Source organism: Otolemur garnettii, unplaced genomic scaffold (genome assembly GCF_000181295.1).
Source record: "Otolemur garnettii isolate 467f Iridium unplaced genomic scaffold, OtoGar3 scaffold00003, whole genome shotgun sequence".
In the NCBI taxonomy this organism is placed as follows: Eukaryota; Metazoa; Chordata; class Mammalia; order Primates; family Galagidae; genus Otolemur; species Otolemur garnettii.
Window position 1 is genome coordinate 29,982,795 of NW_003852398.1, and position 18,515 is coordinate 30,001,309.

The following is an 18,515-nucleotide window of genomic DNA, read 5'->3' on the forward strand; positions in this document are numbered from 1 at the left end:
TTTTTTTTTTTTTTTTTTTTTGAGACAGAGTCTCACTATGTGGCCCTCGGTAGAGTGCTGTGGCATCACAGCTCAAAGCAACTGGGCTTTGACTCAAACTCTTGGGCTTAAGCGATTCTCTTGCCTCAGCCTCCCCGTAGCTGGGACTATAGGCACCTGCTACACCGCCTGGCTATTTGTTTTTGTTGTTACAGTTGTCATTGTTGCCCAGGCCAGGCTCAAAGCTGCCAGCCTCAGTGTATGTAGCTGGCACCCTACGCACTGAGCAATGTGCACTGCCTACATGTACCTTCTTAAACCCAGATATATTGTGGTTTGATAACAATAATCAGGGTTAAGAGACTGAAATTCCAACAGAAAATAGCTGTCAAATACCCTCAATTACAGCATAACACTCAACTGCAAATTCATAAATTCAAATACCTAACTAGCAGACAGTGAAATACAAAAGCTACAATTTATTTGATCTTGGATAACAGATTACACTGCCTAAAATTCTCAAGATTAGATTCATCCTCTACCAATTACTATTTCACTACATATAAAAGTCAGTAAGTAGGTAAGATTACAATAAAAAAAATCTCAGCTACCCAGTTAGACTATTAATATAAGTTAAAACAACATCATTTAAGGCTGGGTGAGGTGCTCATGCCTATAATCTTAGCACTCTTGGAGACCGAGGCAGGAGTTTACAGGTTCAAGACCAACCCAAGCCAGAGCAAGACCTTGTCTGTAAAAATAACCAGGCATTGTGGTAGGAGCCTACAGTCCCAGCTAATCGGGGGCTGAGGCAAGACAACTGCTTGAGCCCAGGAGTTTGAGGTTGCTGTGAGCTATGATGCCACAGGACTTTACTGAGGGCAATAGAGATTCTGTCTTTAAAAAAAAAAAAGTCATTTGTTCAAAAATAGAACTATGAGGCTTGGCATCCATAGCTCAGTGGTTAGGATGCCTGCTACATATACTGAGACAGACAGGTTTGAACCTAGCCTCGGCCTGCTAAACAATGACAACTGCAACAACAACAAAAAAAACAGCCAAGCCTTGTGGCCAGCACCTGTAGTCCCCACTACTTGGGAGGCTGAGGCAAGAGGATTTCTTAAGTCTAAGAGTTTGAGGTTAATGTGAGCTTTGACGCCACTCTACTGAGGGTGACATAATGAGACTCTGTCACAAGAAAAAAAAAAAAAGAAAACAAAGATAGAACTATGAACAAAAATATAGTAATGTCTTTCAGAAAGAGGTTACAGAAAGGAACTAAACAAATTCACAAGAACAAGTGCAGCTTAACAATTTCATCATAAAGGTGGGTACACAGCTATACAGTAGAGTTTACAACACCTAGCAGAGATAATCAGAATATGCATTAAGCAAGGTAAGCTGATACAAATTTCTTCTAAGACCCATAAAATACCTGCATTACATCACTGACATTGGCACATTTACCTGAATATTAACAATAGTTCCAAATTTGCTGAAGTGTTCATTGAGCTTGGTAATGTTGTTCAATTCCTGAGGGATTTTCTTGACTTCTAATTTGGTGTTTGTATACTGATTCTTTCGCAAGAACCCTGGTTTATTCTGATTGTTATTCCCTTGCCTAAAAGGAGCATTAATAGATTTTGATTAATTTTTTTTACCTCATGCCTAGCCAAGAGGTACATCAGCAAAGAATGTAAGTTTCTATTTATTTAAAAACACCTTTTATAAGCCCTTAACATTATTGAAGTATTACCAAGAAATTTTCACATCATCCGTATTATACTGGAATAAAACAGGTTGAAAGAGTTAGCAGCATAAGATTTATAAAAAGAAGAGATCCAACTGACAATAAAAATCACATGTTAAAAAAATTACTACAGGCTTGGTGCCTGTAGCTCAGCAGTTAAGGCATCAGCCACATATACTGAGGCTGGAGGGTTTGAACCCAGCCCGGGTCTGCCAAACAACAATGACAACTACAACAAAAAAATAGCTGGGCATTGTGGCAGGTGCCTATAGTCTCAGCTACTTGGGAAGCTGAGGCAAGAGAACTGTTTAAGCCCCAAGAGTTTGAGGTCGCTGTAAGCTGTGATGCCACAGGCACTGTACCAATGGCAACATAGTGAGACTGTCTCAAAAAAAAAAAATTACTAAAGTCATTAAGGAGTCTACTACAAGTATTAAAGTAACAATTGATCACCATTTTTTAGAAGTCTTTTTGAGTGTCTGTAAAGGTACAGACCTTTTTCTTTTCTATTTGTTTCCAGTTTCTCAATAATGTTAGGTAAAGAAATACATAGGTATAAATTACAAATACCTATTACAAATATTCTGTTATTTTTCAATTATCAGGACATTCTAAAATTATCTCCTAACTTTAAAACACATAATTGGAATGTTATTAATAACTCTTAATTTTATGAATTTAATAATGCAAAAAACAGAAACAATGACACCAATTAGATGTTACCCATTAGCAAGTTATCTTACTTTCCCAGCCAAGGTTTCTTGGTGAGTGGCCCTTCCAAACCACTCATAGCTCTTTTTCGACTATCTGGTTCAAGAACTACTCTGGTTATGTTGCTATTAATTGAAACAGGAACTGGTGGTTCAGTCTGGATCACAATGTTTGCAGCTGTTGGAGACAAAAATTCACATTACTGAGTTTGAGGAGTTTCAAATGATTAAAATATTTAGCCTAATCTATTAGTATAGAGTATAATTGTCTTAACACAATAATTAAGTAAACGAGATGAGGTATATATTAACCAGTCTGATGTAAGTGTTCCTAATTCTATATGAAATCAGCATTGTACCCCGTGAATACATTAATGTATACATGATCTATGTGTTTATGATTTAGTCTAAAAGTTTAAAAGTACTGTGAATAACTCAACTACTACCATTTCCTTTTTTTAAAATGCCTAACAATAAAAATTTCAAATGTCTCTTTCTCCTTTTTTTTTTTTTTTGAGACAGAGCCTCAAGCTGTCCCTCTGGGTAGAGTGCCATGGCATCACAGCTCACAGCAACCTCCAACTCTTGGGCTCAAGCGAGTCTCCTGCCTCTGCCTCCCCAAGTAGCTGGGACCACAGGCGCCCACCACAACGTCCGGCTATATTTTGGTTGCAGCCGTCATTGTTGTTTGGCAGACCCGGGCTGGATTCGAACCCAACAGCTCAGGTGTACGTGGCTGGCACCTTAGCTGCTTGAGCCACAAGCACCGAGCCTCTTTCTCCTTTTTAAAGAATATAACTGCAAGTCTGAAAACTCAACGGTAACCCCAAAGTAATAACTGACAGGCATGGATCAATCAGTGGATATAAAAAATAAGTACCACTCCACAAATTACTGACTTTTATAGTGGAGAGATCTAACAATTACCACTTTAAACAAGCAAGCAAATTTAGCACCATTAACACAGAGACATTATTTGCCTCCTGATGTGATATAAAAAGTTCACTACATCATAAAGATTAAATTTTATTAATAGAATTATGATTTTCTTATGTGTGAAAATAATACTGTACTTATGTAGAACTGTCTTATTCTTAGATGTAAGCTAAAGAATGTAAAATGTTACGATGTCTATCACTTACTTTCAAGTAGTTTAAGGAACAAATATGAGGCTGGAGGTCAGGAGTTTGAGACCAGACTGAACAAAAGTGAGACCCCATCTCTAAAAAAAACTAGCCAGACATTCTGGTGGGTACCTGTAGTCCCAGGTACTAGGGAGGCTAAGGTAAGAGGATCACTTGAGCCAAGGAGTTGGAGGTTGCTGTGAGCTATGACACCATGGCATTTTACTGAGGGCAACATAGTGAGACTCTATCTCAAAAGAAAGAAAAAAATATGTGACTGGACATAGTGCCTCAGGCCTACAATCCCAGCACTCTGGGAGGCCAAGGCAGGAGAACTGCTTGAACTTGGAGGACTGCCTGAGCTCAAGAGTTCAAGACCAGCCTGAGCAAGAGTGAGCCCCCATCTCTGCCAAAGATACAAAAATTAGCCATGCAAGAAGGCACATGCTTGTAGTCCTAGCTACTTTAGAGGCTGAGGCAAAAGGATTACTTGAGTCAAAAGACTTTGAGGTTGCTGTGAGCTATAATGATGCCACAGTACTCTACCCAGGGTGACAGAGTGAGATGAATCTTAAAAAAAAAAAAATCACCACAGAAACAAATGTGAGGGGAATGTAGGAGAGTGAATTAGAGAAAAGAAAACAGGTAAGCCTTTATACGCAAAGGTGACAAAGTAGTAATAACTGATAAATCTAAGTGAAGGCATTCAGATGTTCACTGCATTTCTTTTGGTTTTCAATAGTTTTAAAAATTTCCAAACTTAAAAGTTGTGAAGAAAATCCAAAACCAATACTCTAAATTGGCACATTTTACTCACAACTTCAACTAAAATACTATAAGAAACTGGCCTTATAACAGGTTACCTATTGGTAGGAAGAGGTGTATTGAACAAAAAAGTAAATTACAACACAAAATTATACCTCTTCTACCTGAGTACTTCCCCTAACGTTAGCAACTCAACCAAGTAAATAATATACCTAACAAATGTAGGGCTGGATGCTAGGGTAGAAATATGGGGGGAGGTGATTAATCTGTTCTGATTCATCTGTGTCACTGGAAAATTATGATGTAAAGATTCACTCATTTAGCATTTAGCTATTATACAGCTTAGCAATTGTAGTAAACCTTGGGTATATATAAGTAAATACAATAGATATAATCCTTGCCTTTGTAGGACTTGTGTTTTCAGAAGGCTAATGGCAGAGATACCAATTGTGATGACATAAAGCATTCTAGAATTGGAGAGATTGTTATGTATTTCTAAAACAGTTGTTATCATTACCACTTAACATTGCCTAATACTTTTCTTTACTGAAGTGCATTATTAAAAAAGAAAGACACACAGCTATAAGCTAAGTGACTTATCCCAGACAACAAAGCAAGCCTGGAGAATATACAAACTACATGACTTCCATACTGAGAGAGATTATCTATGGATTACTGTACCGATAAACCAGGCTAGTGGCAAAAGGAGGACTTGAAATCATTAAGAAATGAATTTTTTCACTAATTTCAGGTAACTGGGTAACAAAATACGCATTATAAGACAGAAGGTAAGAGCATATTCTTTGGAATTAGAGTTGGGTTCAAATTTCAGTTCTGCTACTTAATATCTGTGTGACCTTGAGCAACTTCTTTAACCTTTGTAAGCTTCAGTGTCTTCACTCATAAGAAGAGAATAAAAACAGTACCTCTTTTATAGAGTTGTTATAAGGAATATGAGAGATACCATAAAGAAACGCACGTGGTGTAGGTAGTCCTAACACAAAAACTGTTATTTTAGAGTTGTAACAATAGTATTATTAATGGCCATAAAAAAGAGTTAATAAAATCAGGATAGAAAAGAAGGTATACACAGAAAAACGTTCACCAGGTAACTATATCAGAAAAATATTTTCAGTATAGCCAACTGCCAGTCACTAGAACTGAAATTAAATTTTAGAAATCTATAGTAAGTTACCAAACTGAAATCTCAAATTTGTTAACCAATCTTTTTTGTGGAAGAAGGGTAAGAAGATTATCAACCTATATTAAAAGTAGATGCTGGTTGGGCACAGGGTTTACACCTACAAATCTTAGCACTTCAGGAGGCTGAAACAGGAGCATCACTTGAGGCCAGAAGTTTTTTTTTTTTTTCCCCCCCAAGACAGAGCCTCAAGCTGTCACCCTGGGTAGAGTGCCCTGGCATTACAGCTCACAGCAACCTCCAACTCCTGGGCTCAAGCCAGTCTCCTGCCTCCACCTCCCAAGTAGCTGGGACCACAGGTGCCCTCCACAATGCTCGGCTATTTTTTGGTTGCAGCCGTCATTGTTTGACGGGCCCAGGCTGGATTCGAACCTGCCAGCTCAGGTGTATGTGGCTGGAGCCTTAGCCACTTGAGCCACAGGTGCCAAGCCAGGCCAGAAGTTTGAGAACAGCCTGAGCAACATAGCATGATCCTGTCTCTATGAAAAAGCATATAAAAAATTAGGTGGACTACACCTGTTGTCCAAGTCTGAAGCAGGAGAAATGCTTAAGCCCAGGAATTTGAGGTTTCAGTCAGTGAGCTGTGATGACACCATTGCACTCCAGCCAAGATAACAGAGTAAGTGACCCTGTTTAAAAAAAACAAAAGCAGGCCAGGTATGGTGGCTCACACCTATAATCCTAGCACTCTGAGAAGCCAAGCAAAAGGAGTTTGAAACCAGCCTGAGCAAAACCAAGATCCCATCTCTAATAAAAACAAAAAAAAAAAAAACTAATTGGGTATTATAGTGGGCACATCTAGTCTCAGCTACTCAAGAGGCTCAGGCAACAGGATCTCTCGAGCCTAAGAGTTTCAGATTGCTGTGAGCCATGACCCCACAGGCACATCTAGTCTCAGCTACTCAAGAGGCTCAGGCAACAGGATCTCTCAAGCCTAAGAGTTTCAGATTGCTGTAAGCCATGACCCCACAGCACTCTAGCCTGGGACAACAGAGTTAGAGTCTGCCTCAAAAAATAAATAAATTGGCTTGGCACCTATGCACAGTAGCTAGGGCACCAGCCACATACACTGGAGCTAGCAGATTCAAACCCAGCTTGGGCCTGCTAAACAACAACTACAACTGCAATTAAAAAATAGCAGGGTATTGTGGCAGGCACCTATAGTCCCAGCTACTTGGGAGCTTGAGGAAAGAGAATCACTTAAGCCCAAGAGTTGGAGGTTGCTGTGAGATGGGACGCCACACTCTATTAAGGGCAACACAGTGAGACTCTGTTTCAAAAATAAATAAATTTAAATTAAAAAACAGCTTATATTTTATCTTGGTTTTCTTTTTATTTTAAATGTTCGTGCCTAAGCTTTGTAAAGGTCCTAAGTTATAGCTGAAATCTTAAGTGTTAAAAACGGTCAAATTACATTTTTATTATAATGTTTTAGGCTCTCAGTTATTTTTAGCATGAAGCACAGCTCTCAGGATACAAGGTAGGCACTTAAATGATCAATTCTTTGAGGGCAAGGAATCAATCACTTCATTTTTCAATACCTAATATCTAGCACAATGCTCAGCACATTAAAACATCCTAAAATCCTATCCAAAAAAAGCAATTAAATAAAATTAGTATTCCTTGTATTTTAAAATAAATATATTCTAACTATAACTTTAAAATACAATTTGGAGATAAGGTTATTAAAAAATATTTGCGATAAAAAAAAATTTGAGATGATTATAAAGCACCTGGTAAGTAGATAACTTAGACATTAATTTCCTCAAGCCAGATCAGAAATGCAAATGTAGTAACTATATCAAACTATTATGTAATATCTAGCATTAAAAAACATTTAATGTGTTGGGCAACGCCTGTGGCTCAAAGGAGTAGAGCGCTGGCCCCATATACCGGAGGTGGCAGGTTCAAACCCAGCCCTGGCCAAAAAAAAAGTGCCTAGGAACTGTGGCTCCCACCTGTAATCCTAGCACCCTAGGAGGCCAAGGTGGGTAGATCGCCTGAGCTCAAGAGTTCAGAGAACAGCCAGAGCAAGAGCAAGACACCATCTCTACTAAAAATAGAAAAACTAGCCAGGCAATGTGACAGGCATCTATAGTCCCAGCTGCTTAGAAGGCTGAGGCAGGATCACTTGAGCCCAGAAGTTTCAGATGCTGTAAGTTAGGCCGATGCCACAGCTAGCTTGGAGCAATACAGTGAGATTCTCTCTAAAAGAAAAAGAAAAAAAAGTTCAACATGTTCTCACCTCTTGGATTTGCGTCCATATCTCCAGATGTCAGGCCAATCAGGTTGGGGCGCTGTGTCTGTGTTCTTGAAAAGAACTGTCTATACTGAGATCTACCAGAACTGGTAATACTAGGAGCTTCTGGGTTATAACCATCTGGTTCATAGGTATCTGAGAGAAAACAAAACATATAACAAATCAGAGAGGTTAAACTATTTCTCATTATTATAATACTGTTAAATAAACTGCTGAAAAATGTATATTCTACAACAAATACAATTACATCAACTCATACATATATACTTATCCCTTTGTAAAACTGCTGGGAATTGGTTCCAGGACCTGCTACAGATACCAAAACCCACAGATGCTCAAATCCTTTATATAAAATGGTATATAGTATTTGCATATAACCTATGCACAACTTTCCATATACTACAAATTATCTCTAGATTATAGTGCCTAATTAATGTAAATACTATGTAAATTGTTGTTATATTGTTTTTTAAATTTGTAATATTTTTTATTGTTGCAGGATTTTTTGGTTTATTTCTCCAAATACTTTCAACCTGCAATTCATTAAGTCTGCAAATGTAGAATCAGAGGATAGGGAGGGGCAACTGTATTTCTTTATGTTACAGCATATAGATCATGTTTTGGGAAAAAAAGTTACTATCACAAGACATTCATTCCTAAATATCAATATATTTTCACATTCCTTTATACTTCTATGTCGTTTCTACCCCTACATATTAATCATCTAATCCAAACTTCAATGTTTGTTTTTGTTTGGTTTTGGGGTTTTTTTGAGACAGCTTCTCAGTCACCCTGGGTAGAGTGCTGTGGCATCATCTTAGCTCATAGCAACCTCAAACTCCTGGCTCAAGTGATCCTCTTGCCTTGCCTCAGCCTCCCAATAGCTGGGACTATAGGCACCTGCAACAGTGCCCAGCTAGTTTTTCTATTTTTAGTAGAGACAAGGGTTCTGGCTCTTGTTCAGGCTGGTTTTGAACTCCCGACCTCAAGGGATCGTCCACTTTCGCCTCCTAGATTGTTAGTATTACAGGTGTGAGTCACCACACTGGCCTAATCCAAACTTCAATGGACATTTTTAATATAAATTTTTATGTACATGAACACCATATATGAAGAGTTGATTGAGTTTCCAATTTCATTGTTATGTCTTACCAATTCCTAGGCACTTTTAGGGGAAATCTATTTATACGTACTTGCATTTTAAGATGGAGAGAGAACTAGTCTCATACACAAATATATTTCAAACAAAGTAGCTAAATACAAAAAAAACTCCTAAATACAATAAATTTTATATCTATAAATGTAATTATTTTATTACCACCCCACCAATGCACTTTTGTGACAATTCCTGTGTTTTCTCTACTAAAAATTTAATTTATAAAATTCTAATGCTAAATAGTTCATTAACATTAAAAAGAATTCTGAAAGCATTTATCTCCAAATAGTATATTCATCCTCTTAATCCCACATAAAATGAGAGGGTTAAGACACTGTGAAGACACTGATTTTTCATAATTGTGATTTTAGAAGTTCTTACATCTTTTTCTTTTTCTTTCTTTTTTGAGACAGAGCCTCAAGCTATCACTCTGGGTAGAGTGCTGTAGCATCACAGCTCACAGCAACCTCCAACTCCTGGGCTCAAGCGATCTCTTGCTTCTGCCGCCCAAGTAGCTGGGACAACAGATGCCCACCAGAACACTTGGCTATTTTTTTTTTTTGGTTGTAGTCGTCATTGTTGTTTGGCAGGCCCGGGCTGGATTCGAACTCGCCAGCTCAGGTGTATGTGGTTGGCGCCTTAGCCACTTGAGCCACAGGTACTGAGTCCTTTTCATTTTTCTTGATGGAAAATTTGTCATGAGTTCACATTAACTTTCAGCTAAAGATAAGGTACATTCAGATCTTTATTACAGTCAGTTATGTCTATGATTCAGAGTATAAAATCAGAAAACCATTTACATTTAGGGGACCTTCTGGGTCACTATAGGCATTTATTTAAATATGCTGCCTTTCTAAGCAAGCACAACTAGGACCCAAAGAAGTCCTCAATCCAGCAAATTTCTTTACCTAAACTCACCTCCTTAGATTAAACCTCTCCTCAGAATACTGTGCTTCCTCTAACTTTAGATTTATAAGCGGAATGTTCCTCTTGCACCAAACATCAACAAGCCACCATGAGGCTAAAACAATAAAATGCCATTAAACTATAGGTGATTCTGGGATATTTGGTATCAGTACTAGAACTGCTCGTCAGACTTCCTTCTCCTCCCTAAAAACTTTCATTTTTTTTCCTTTCTTCTGCTTTTGAAACAGCTTATGAAATTGCATGAAAAGGGCATCGATAGATTAAAAACTGTTCCCTGTAACAAAATGTTAAATGATGTTGAATATTAATCACAAGGGCCATTTGTGCTGCTCCCCTCAGAAGAAGATGGCTCAGGAAATATAAGAACTTATTATCAAAAAGATGTTCCTATTATAGATGGAGTTTTACTATTTTGCCCAGGCTGGACTTGAACTCCTGAGATCAAGTGATCCTCCTACTTAAGCCTCCTGAGTAGCTGGGACTCGAGGTACATACCACCGCATCAAGGTTCTATTATACATTTTTGTATTTTCATTGCCAGTGTTCACATTCAGTCTCAAAGTTGCTTGGCGATGATGAATAAAACCAAATAAACTCTTTTGCATCAACAGTCACAAGGCTATGCATACAGCTGCCCACCTAAAAGTGTTTTTTGGGCTTCCAACTTATTGGAAGTTTTTGTTTTAACCCTCCTTTTTATAATAATTGTTTCTTTAAGATGATCATATTTAATCATGAGTATGCCCTCTTGGTGAAAATACACACTGTAATGTTATACCTAGCTTGAAAGCAAATCTAATAGTCTTACTTATTAAATTTAAATGTGTTTAAGGCTGATGTGGTTTGGAAACGATATGTAAAATAATAGCTTCCATGCTTATAAATGTCGACTCTAAAAAGTATATGTTGTATAAAATACAAAATAAATGCTGCTTCATCTTTTTTAAAAAATGATCAGCAAATTAAAAAGTTTCAGTTACCATTTGGTACTCTTGACAGAAAACCTCCAACATTTTAAGCTGTTGAAAGTTTTAAAGAAGTTACATAATCAACTGACCTTGACTGATGACTAATTCTCACATAAATTGTATTTAATTTTGACCAAAGTACATTACTTAAACATTAATTTTTAATTCAACATGTTAATATATTTTTTATCATATTGTATCCTCATTTAAAAGTGAAAGATGTTTGTAATTTCCCCTTTATAATAATATATTTTCTCCAATTTTAATATCAAGTATATCCAGATTAAGTAGAATGACTAGTTGTCTATTTTTTTTTTACTTTGGAAAAAACAGAAGAAAAAGAAGAAATTAACTGATCAAAGTATTCTATAATAGACATACTTCTATCTGACAATGTGAATGTTACTTTTTTTGCATTATTACTATTATTATTGCTTAATATTTAGTTGCAGCAATCATCTGATTTCTTTTCTGAATGTATTTATCTTCTTTCATTCTTTATGAGGTTTTTGTTCTCAGTCCTTATGTTAAATATTGTTACTGTCATTAAATCTAGCCTTTTTAATTCTGTAAAGGCAAAAGTGGAAACCTAATGTACACATGTATAAGAAAAAATAAATTAAAAAATAAATAAAAAATGATCAGCAAATTAAAGTTTTCAGTTACCAAAAAAGCAAACTGAGGCAAGAATGCAATTACATATTGATGCAAGAATGCAGACAAAATGCATTCTTGACAGAAAACCTCCAACATTTTAAGCTGCCAAAAGTTTTAAAGAAGTTACATAATCAACTGACCTTATTCTATAACACCTGGGAATATACAGAACCCCAATAAACTTAAAAGTTCTTTAGTTAAATATGATCAACTGAGATCTAAAGGCAAAGTGAGAAATGAAAAAAAAAAAATTCATGAGACATCCACAGAGCAACTCCACAGATCTTCAAAGTACACATGTCAACAGGACAGAAGTGTTTTCAAGAATCACATCATATACAACGAGTCCATACAACAAGGGACAAGGGTGAAAAGGACATGTTCATCCATGATGAGCAAGAAACCAGATCTTTGTTTTTGTTTTAAAGAAAAACTAACCTAGTTTTTCTTGTACTGCATAATAATTTAATTGGAAAATATTCAACTAGAAATTATCTTCCAATCTTCCTGATTAGAAACTAACTCAAGGAACTAGCATGATTTTGTTACTGAGGCACTTAAAGTAAATACAGAAGAAAACAGAGATGACAGACACACAGGAGGCCTAATCATCTAGCAGCCACTAGGGACAAACCAAAGAAGAAGGGGAACAGAAAATAAAACTACCTAAGAGTTTTAATGGGAATCAATGACAGCAGATTAGAATGCTAGGTCACCTCTTAGGCTGGCCAGCTTAAGGTCAAAGGATCTTTGAAGTAGATGGCCATTTGTAGCAAAGCTTACCTGGGACCAGAGGGGTGGGGCTGGAGATTGAGGTATGATACCCAATGGAGGATCCCATGAGGTTGCGAGGTGGCACCAAACGAGCTGCCAACAGAGGAGGCGGTGTCCCCAACTGAAGTCGCTCAGATGCAGCAGCACCATGTTCACGAGAGTACATGGGCTGTCCTACAGAGGAAAGAATAGGAGGGCAGCTGGGAATGAGAGTCACAAGCTTCTCTTAGGTAATGATGTACTTCCAGAGATGTTGAGCCAAAAACAGAAATTATACCAACAGAAAGAATAGTTGAGAAAGATGCACCACAATTCTAACTCAAGAAAGAACAGACATGCAACTGGTCAGGATGCATTTAGGTATAAAAAAAAAGAGTAAGAATTAGGTAGTATGTATAATCTCCATCTTTTAAGACCTTAAGTAGAATAAACTATGCTAATTTTATTCAAAGCTGAGCATTCAACCATGTCAAGTTATTAGACAAAGAAGCCCTGAGAATTCATAGAGAATTTTGTAACCAATGAAATATGCAGGTGTGAATGCTGTTATTATATCCATTGGAAAAAAAAACCCACCTCCCCAATCCCACATAATTTCAGGTTTGCAGATACTCCCACATGTGGGTCCAGAAAAAATAATAACAAATGCATTAGAAACAAGCCACCATAAGCACACGCCCACAGAGAATAAGAAATATTCAAAAGAAAAAATTAAAAAAGATAGTAAACATTTGCTATCCCCATGGGCAGATGGATAACAAATACAAAGAAAGGAAAAAAAGACAAAAACCCAGACCAATAGACCAGCACTGGATGAATAAAATTATCCCAGACATAAAGAACCACATTTTGAAAGAAAGCAAACTGAGGCAAGAATGCAATTATATATTGATGCAAGAACGCAGACAAAATGAAGTCAAATTCTGTAGTACAGTTCAAAGGACAAAGTTCCAAAGAGAAAAACCTCCCTTTGGTTGTCCATTTAACAGTACCTTTTTTCTGACGACATCATTTCAGACATAATCGTAAAACTTAATATTTCATATCCAAAGTGAGACATTACCAACATGACACAAGCAAAATAAAGTGAATTCAGAATTTTATTTTCACCTGATAAAATCATACAATTCCTAAAGATTTTAAATACACTTTAGCAAAATAGAATAGGCTACAAAGCATCCACTTCATTTCATAGTAAATGTTGAGGGAAAATAGATATGCTAAAGTTTATAACCCTTCTCTTGCAACATATGCAGGAAAAGACTTGACAAAATTACACTGTATAGCAGACCAAATAACTGCAATTCACACCAACCCTTTAAGATCTACAGTTTAAACTAATCAATCATTATACTGCAAAAACAATTTCACACATCCTCAATGCTCTGAAAACAGCTATAAGTGTGACCTATTGCAGATAATCACCAGCAAAGAATTAAGTAGTGTACAAGAGAAAAATGGGAAGAAATAAATTAATAAAAAATCTCAGTCCATATGGTTACTCTAAATTTATAATACATCATTCAATATACCAAATGTGTATTATTAATAAGTGTCTCAAAGTAAGCTGGAAACTAAAAGGATAGTTCACACAATGTCTATTTTTAAAACCAATGACAAACAACAAGCAATTCAAGTAATTCAGAAAGATGGCTATTCATTTGAATGAAGCCTGACCTTCTTAGAATACCTAACTCTCTAAATAGTACTTCTAAAGGAAATAGTGTTATTTAGATAAAGGGCCAATCCTTGGAGAGGGCAAAAATTTATGAGTTTGGTACACCTTCATATATCTTGTCCTTCTAGAAGGTATCAAAGACTGGCATATCAAAAAGAAGCAAAAATGAAAAAAAAAAATGGAAGAGAGAGAAAAGGGAAGAGAATTAGTATGCCCTCACCTAATAGGTACAATGTAAGGGTATATATGGCATACCTCCTGGGTAAGAGGCACAACTACAATGTGGACTCTCCTAACAAATGCAAACAATGTAATCATCTATACCCTCACAGTAATCTAAAATTAAAAAAAAAAAATATGGAGCCAATATGAGGAGGCTGCCACTGATTAAAGATGAAAGAATCCAAACATCAAAAAAGACAGGTGTGGTGTCACACCTGTAATCCCAGCACTTTGGGAGGCTGAAGCAGGAGTATCACTTAAGACTAGGAGTTCAAGATCAGCCTGGATGAAATTCAGTGGTCCCCTTTGGAAAATTCTGGAGAACCAACTCATTCTGAAAGCTGATAAATGAAAGGAAATAAGCGTCTATCTCTTAAGAACTGCATTTCCAGTTAACCATCTGATTGTTACTGCCAGTTGTATGCCACGTCAGCAATAAACATAGAAGAAATTATAGAATTAGCATATAACATGAAATGAGAGGTCCAGGCAATGATCGAAAATAGCTTCCTTTCGCTGTTTCTGGAGACAGAGTCTCACTTTGTCGCCCTTGGTATAGTGCCATGGCGTCATAGCTCATAGCAACCTCAAACTCTTGAGCTAAAGCAATCCCTTTGTCTTAGTTTTTCATTTTTAGTAGAGACAGGGTCTCACTGCTGCTCAGGCTGATCCCGAACTCATGAGCTCAAGCAATCCATCCGCCTCAGCCTCCCACAGTACTAGGATTATAGGCATGAGCCACCACAACTAGACTTAAAATAACTTTTAAAACCATAAGCAAATTTAAAAATCAGGATAAAAATGCCTGTACACACTGATCAGTATCTGTAATACAGGATGGCACCTGTGGCTCAGTGAGTAGGGTGCCAGCTCCCTATATCAAGGGTGGCAAGTTCGAACCTAGCCCCAGCCAAACTGCAACAAAAAAATAGCCAGGCGTTGTGGCAGGCACCTGTGGTCCCAGCTACTCGCGAGGCTAAGATAAGAGAATCGCCTAAGACCAAGAGCTGGAGGTTGCTGTGAGCTGTGATGCCACAGTACTCTACTAAGGGTGACAAAGGGAGACTCTGTCTCTTAAAAAAATATATTTGTTAGCCGGGCATTGTAGTGGGTGCCTGTACTCCCAGCTACTCGGAAGGCTGAGGCAAGAGAATCGCCTAAGCCCAAAAGAGCTAGAGGTTGCTGTGAGCTGTGACTTCATTGCACTCTACCGAGGATTAGTAAGTAAAACTCTGTCTCAAAAAAAAAAAAAAAAAAACTTAAAAATATATATTTGTAATACAGAAAAGAGACAACCAGACAGACGTTGTAATGTATTGTATAGGAAATACAGATAAAACGTTCTTACCAAGAAAAGAAAAAACAAACAAATGTGAATCTAATTAAATACCTAGGTCTACCTTCAATTTACAGGAAATACTGGGAATAGAAGAATGTGTTAAATGAGGCTTAAGGGGAAGAAACTGCCACGGCAGTAGCTCACGCCTATAATCCTAGCACTCTGGGAAGCCAAGGCAGGTGTATTGCTTGAGCTAAGGATTTAGAGACATGGTCTCTGCTAAAAATAAAAATAACCAAGATGGGCTTGGTGCCTCTGGCTCAAGTGGCTAAGGCACCAGCCACATACACCTGAGGTGGCGGGTTCGAATCCAGCCCAGGCCTGCCAAACAACAATGATGGCTGCAACCAAAAAATAGCCGGGCCTTGTGGTGGGCGCCTGTATTCCCAGCTACTTGGGAGGCAGAGGCAGGAGAATCACTTGAGCCCAGGAGTTGGAAGTTGCTGTGAGCTGTAATGCCACGGCACTCTACCCAGGGTGACAGCATGAGGCTCTGTCTCAAAACAAAACAAAACAAAACAAAAAAACCAAGATGAACATAATAGTGCTCACCTGTAGTTTCAGCTACTCAGGAGACTGAGACAGGAGGATTGCTCAAGCTCAAGAATTTGAGGTTGCTGTGAGCTATGACGCCACAACACTCTACTCAGGGTGACACAGTGACACTCTGCCTCAAGAAAAAAAAATCTGCCAAATCTAGAATCTGAGAAAAATATTCAGGACAAATGATCTGTGCCTTCAACAAATAAATGTCAAGAAAAAAGGGTATAAATTATAAGGTTTAAGAAACATTTCAACTAAATATGTAATTTTATTTAGATATAGCTTCAAATGAACCAGCTATGAAAGGACATTTTCTGATACAAATAGGAAATAAAAACACTATCAAGGTATTTGACACTGACGACAGAACACTATTATCAGGGAGGGAGTGATAACAGTATTGTGATTTTGTGTGTGTATGTATTTAACTCTTTGTTTTTTTCTTTTTGCAGTTTTTGGCCGGGGCTGGATTTGAACCTGCCACCTCCAGTATATGGGGCTGGTGACCTACTCCTTTGAGCCACAGACACTGCCCCATGTGTGTTTAACTCTTATCTTTTAAAGACACATAGTTAAGTTTTCACAAATCAAATGTTATATCTGGGACATTTTCTAAAATAAGTCCAATGTGGGTTATAAGTGAAGCAAGATTAACCACATGCTAATAATTATTGAGGCAGGAAATGAGTATCTGAAGATTCACTACACTATTTGCTCTTTTTTTATGGATATGGTAATTAAAACTTTCCACAATGAAAAGTTGTTAAAAATCAAATAGGTTACAATAACAGTAAAGATTTGCCTCTCAGAATTCATATTTAGAGAATGACTAAATAAATCCAAACTGCAAACTTCTCATGTTTGTATTCCCATCCTAAATTGTTCATATACCTCACGAGCCTGAAAACAACATTTTCACATTCTTTTTTTTTTTTTTTGAGACAGAGTCTCACTTTGTCACCCTTAGTAGAGTGCTGTGACGTCATAGCTCACAGCAATCTCAAACTCCTGGGCTCAAGCAATTCTCTCATCTCAGCCTCCTGAGTAGCTGGGACTACAGGTGCCCACCACAACACCCAGCCATTTTTTAGAATGGGGTCTCATACTTGCTCAGGCTATTAATAGATGATACGACAACTAACGTAATCGAGTCAAAGTAAAGAACAAGGGAAGAAAACTCTAGATAATATAAAAGGATTCTGTTAGACACTGATTTACCTTTCTGGACATCAAATCCATTATTCTGCACAGAAAAATGTTATGCATTCCACAGAATTAGATCAGCAAATCATAAATTAGGAACACTGTATTTTAATAATTTTATACAGTCAATAATAGGAAAAATATTTTCTGAAAAGATTATTTATGTGAATTCATATGGAGATTAAAGAACTGCTTTCAACCTAAGAATCTCTAAAATCCAGAGTTTTATATATATACTATTAATTTCACACATCCAGTACAGTGAGCTTAGCAATTATAAAATATTTCTACTATGTCTTCTGCAAGGCAGAAAAGAGTATGCCTCTGATGGTCTTTTGACAGCCAAACAATATATACTGGATTGGTGACTTCAAATTTGGGTAAATGTTTGAGTACTTCAGAGGAAATAAGTTGATTTTAATAGGTGTATGATACTGCTGTTTTTCCATAAAACTATTTTAAATATATTTAAATCATTTTCATAGGATCTATGACATTTTAAGTCAATAAAAACAACAAAATTTCAAGTAGAGTTTTTACTAAATTATAACCATATGATATTAAGTTTAAATAGCATTATCAGGAACCACATCTGCCCACTTTTACAACAGGGTAATATTTCTTTTTTTTTTTGAGACAGAGCCTCAAGCTGTCCCCCTGGGTAGAGTGCCGTGGCATAGCTCACAGCAACCTCCAACTCCTGGGCTCAAGCGAGTCTCCTGCCTCCGCCTCCCAAGTTGCTGGGACCTGTACAGGCGCCCGCCACAACGCCTGGCTATTTTTTTTTTCGGTTGCAGCTGTCATTGTTGTTTGGCGGGCTCGGGCTGGATTCGAACCCACCACCTTAGGTGTATGTTGCTGGCGCCTTAGCCACTTGAGCCACAGGCGCTGAGCCAGGATAATATTTCTTAACACTTAATTGTCCTCTTCCAAAACAAGTAATAATTGCAGCCTAAATGAATACTTTATTTTTGACAGAATTAGTTCTTTTGTCATCTGTGTTTCTGAGATACTCTGTTCATTCAGCTATAATAGCAAAATATACTATAATTGATTTTCAGGTTTTCTAAGGGCTTTTTTTCTTTACAGATTTCCTTTTCACTTTTAGATAATTACGGATAAACCATTTCTTTTTTTTTTTTTTCTTTTGAGATAGAGCCTCAAGCTGTCCCCTGGGTAGAGTTCTATGGCATCACAGCTCACAGCAACCTCCAAATCCTGGGTTCAAGCGAGTCTCCTGCCTCAGCCTCCCAAGTAGC

At 37.3% G+C, this 18,515-nt stretch overlaps 1 protein-coding gene across 2 annotated transcripts in view; it reads right to left on the reverse strand.

Annotated features, from left to right (window-relative positions):
* RBM27 (RNA binding motif protein 27) overlaps window positions 1-18,515 on the reverse strand; it is a 93,489-nt gene that overhangs the window by 30,507 nt on the left and 44,467 nt on the right. For both annotated transcript variants that reach the window (XM_003782078.2, XM_023515615.1), the window contains exons 9-12: window positions 12,281-12,445; window positions 7,775-7,924; window positions 2,473-2,617; window positions 1,447-1,600 (exon numbers count right to left, since the gene is read on the reverse strand). In XM_003782078.2, coding sequence (XP_003782126.1) covers window positions 1,447-1,600; window positions 2,473-2,617; window positions 7,775-7,924; window positions 12,281-12,445 — 614 coding nt within the window. The remainder of the gene's footprint in view (window positions 1-1,446; window positions 1,601-2,472; window positions 2,618-7,774; window positions 7,925-12,280; window positions 12,446-18,515) is intronic.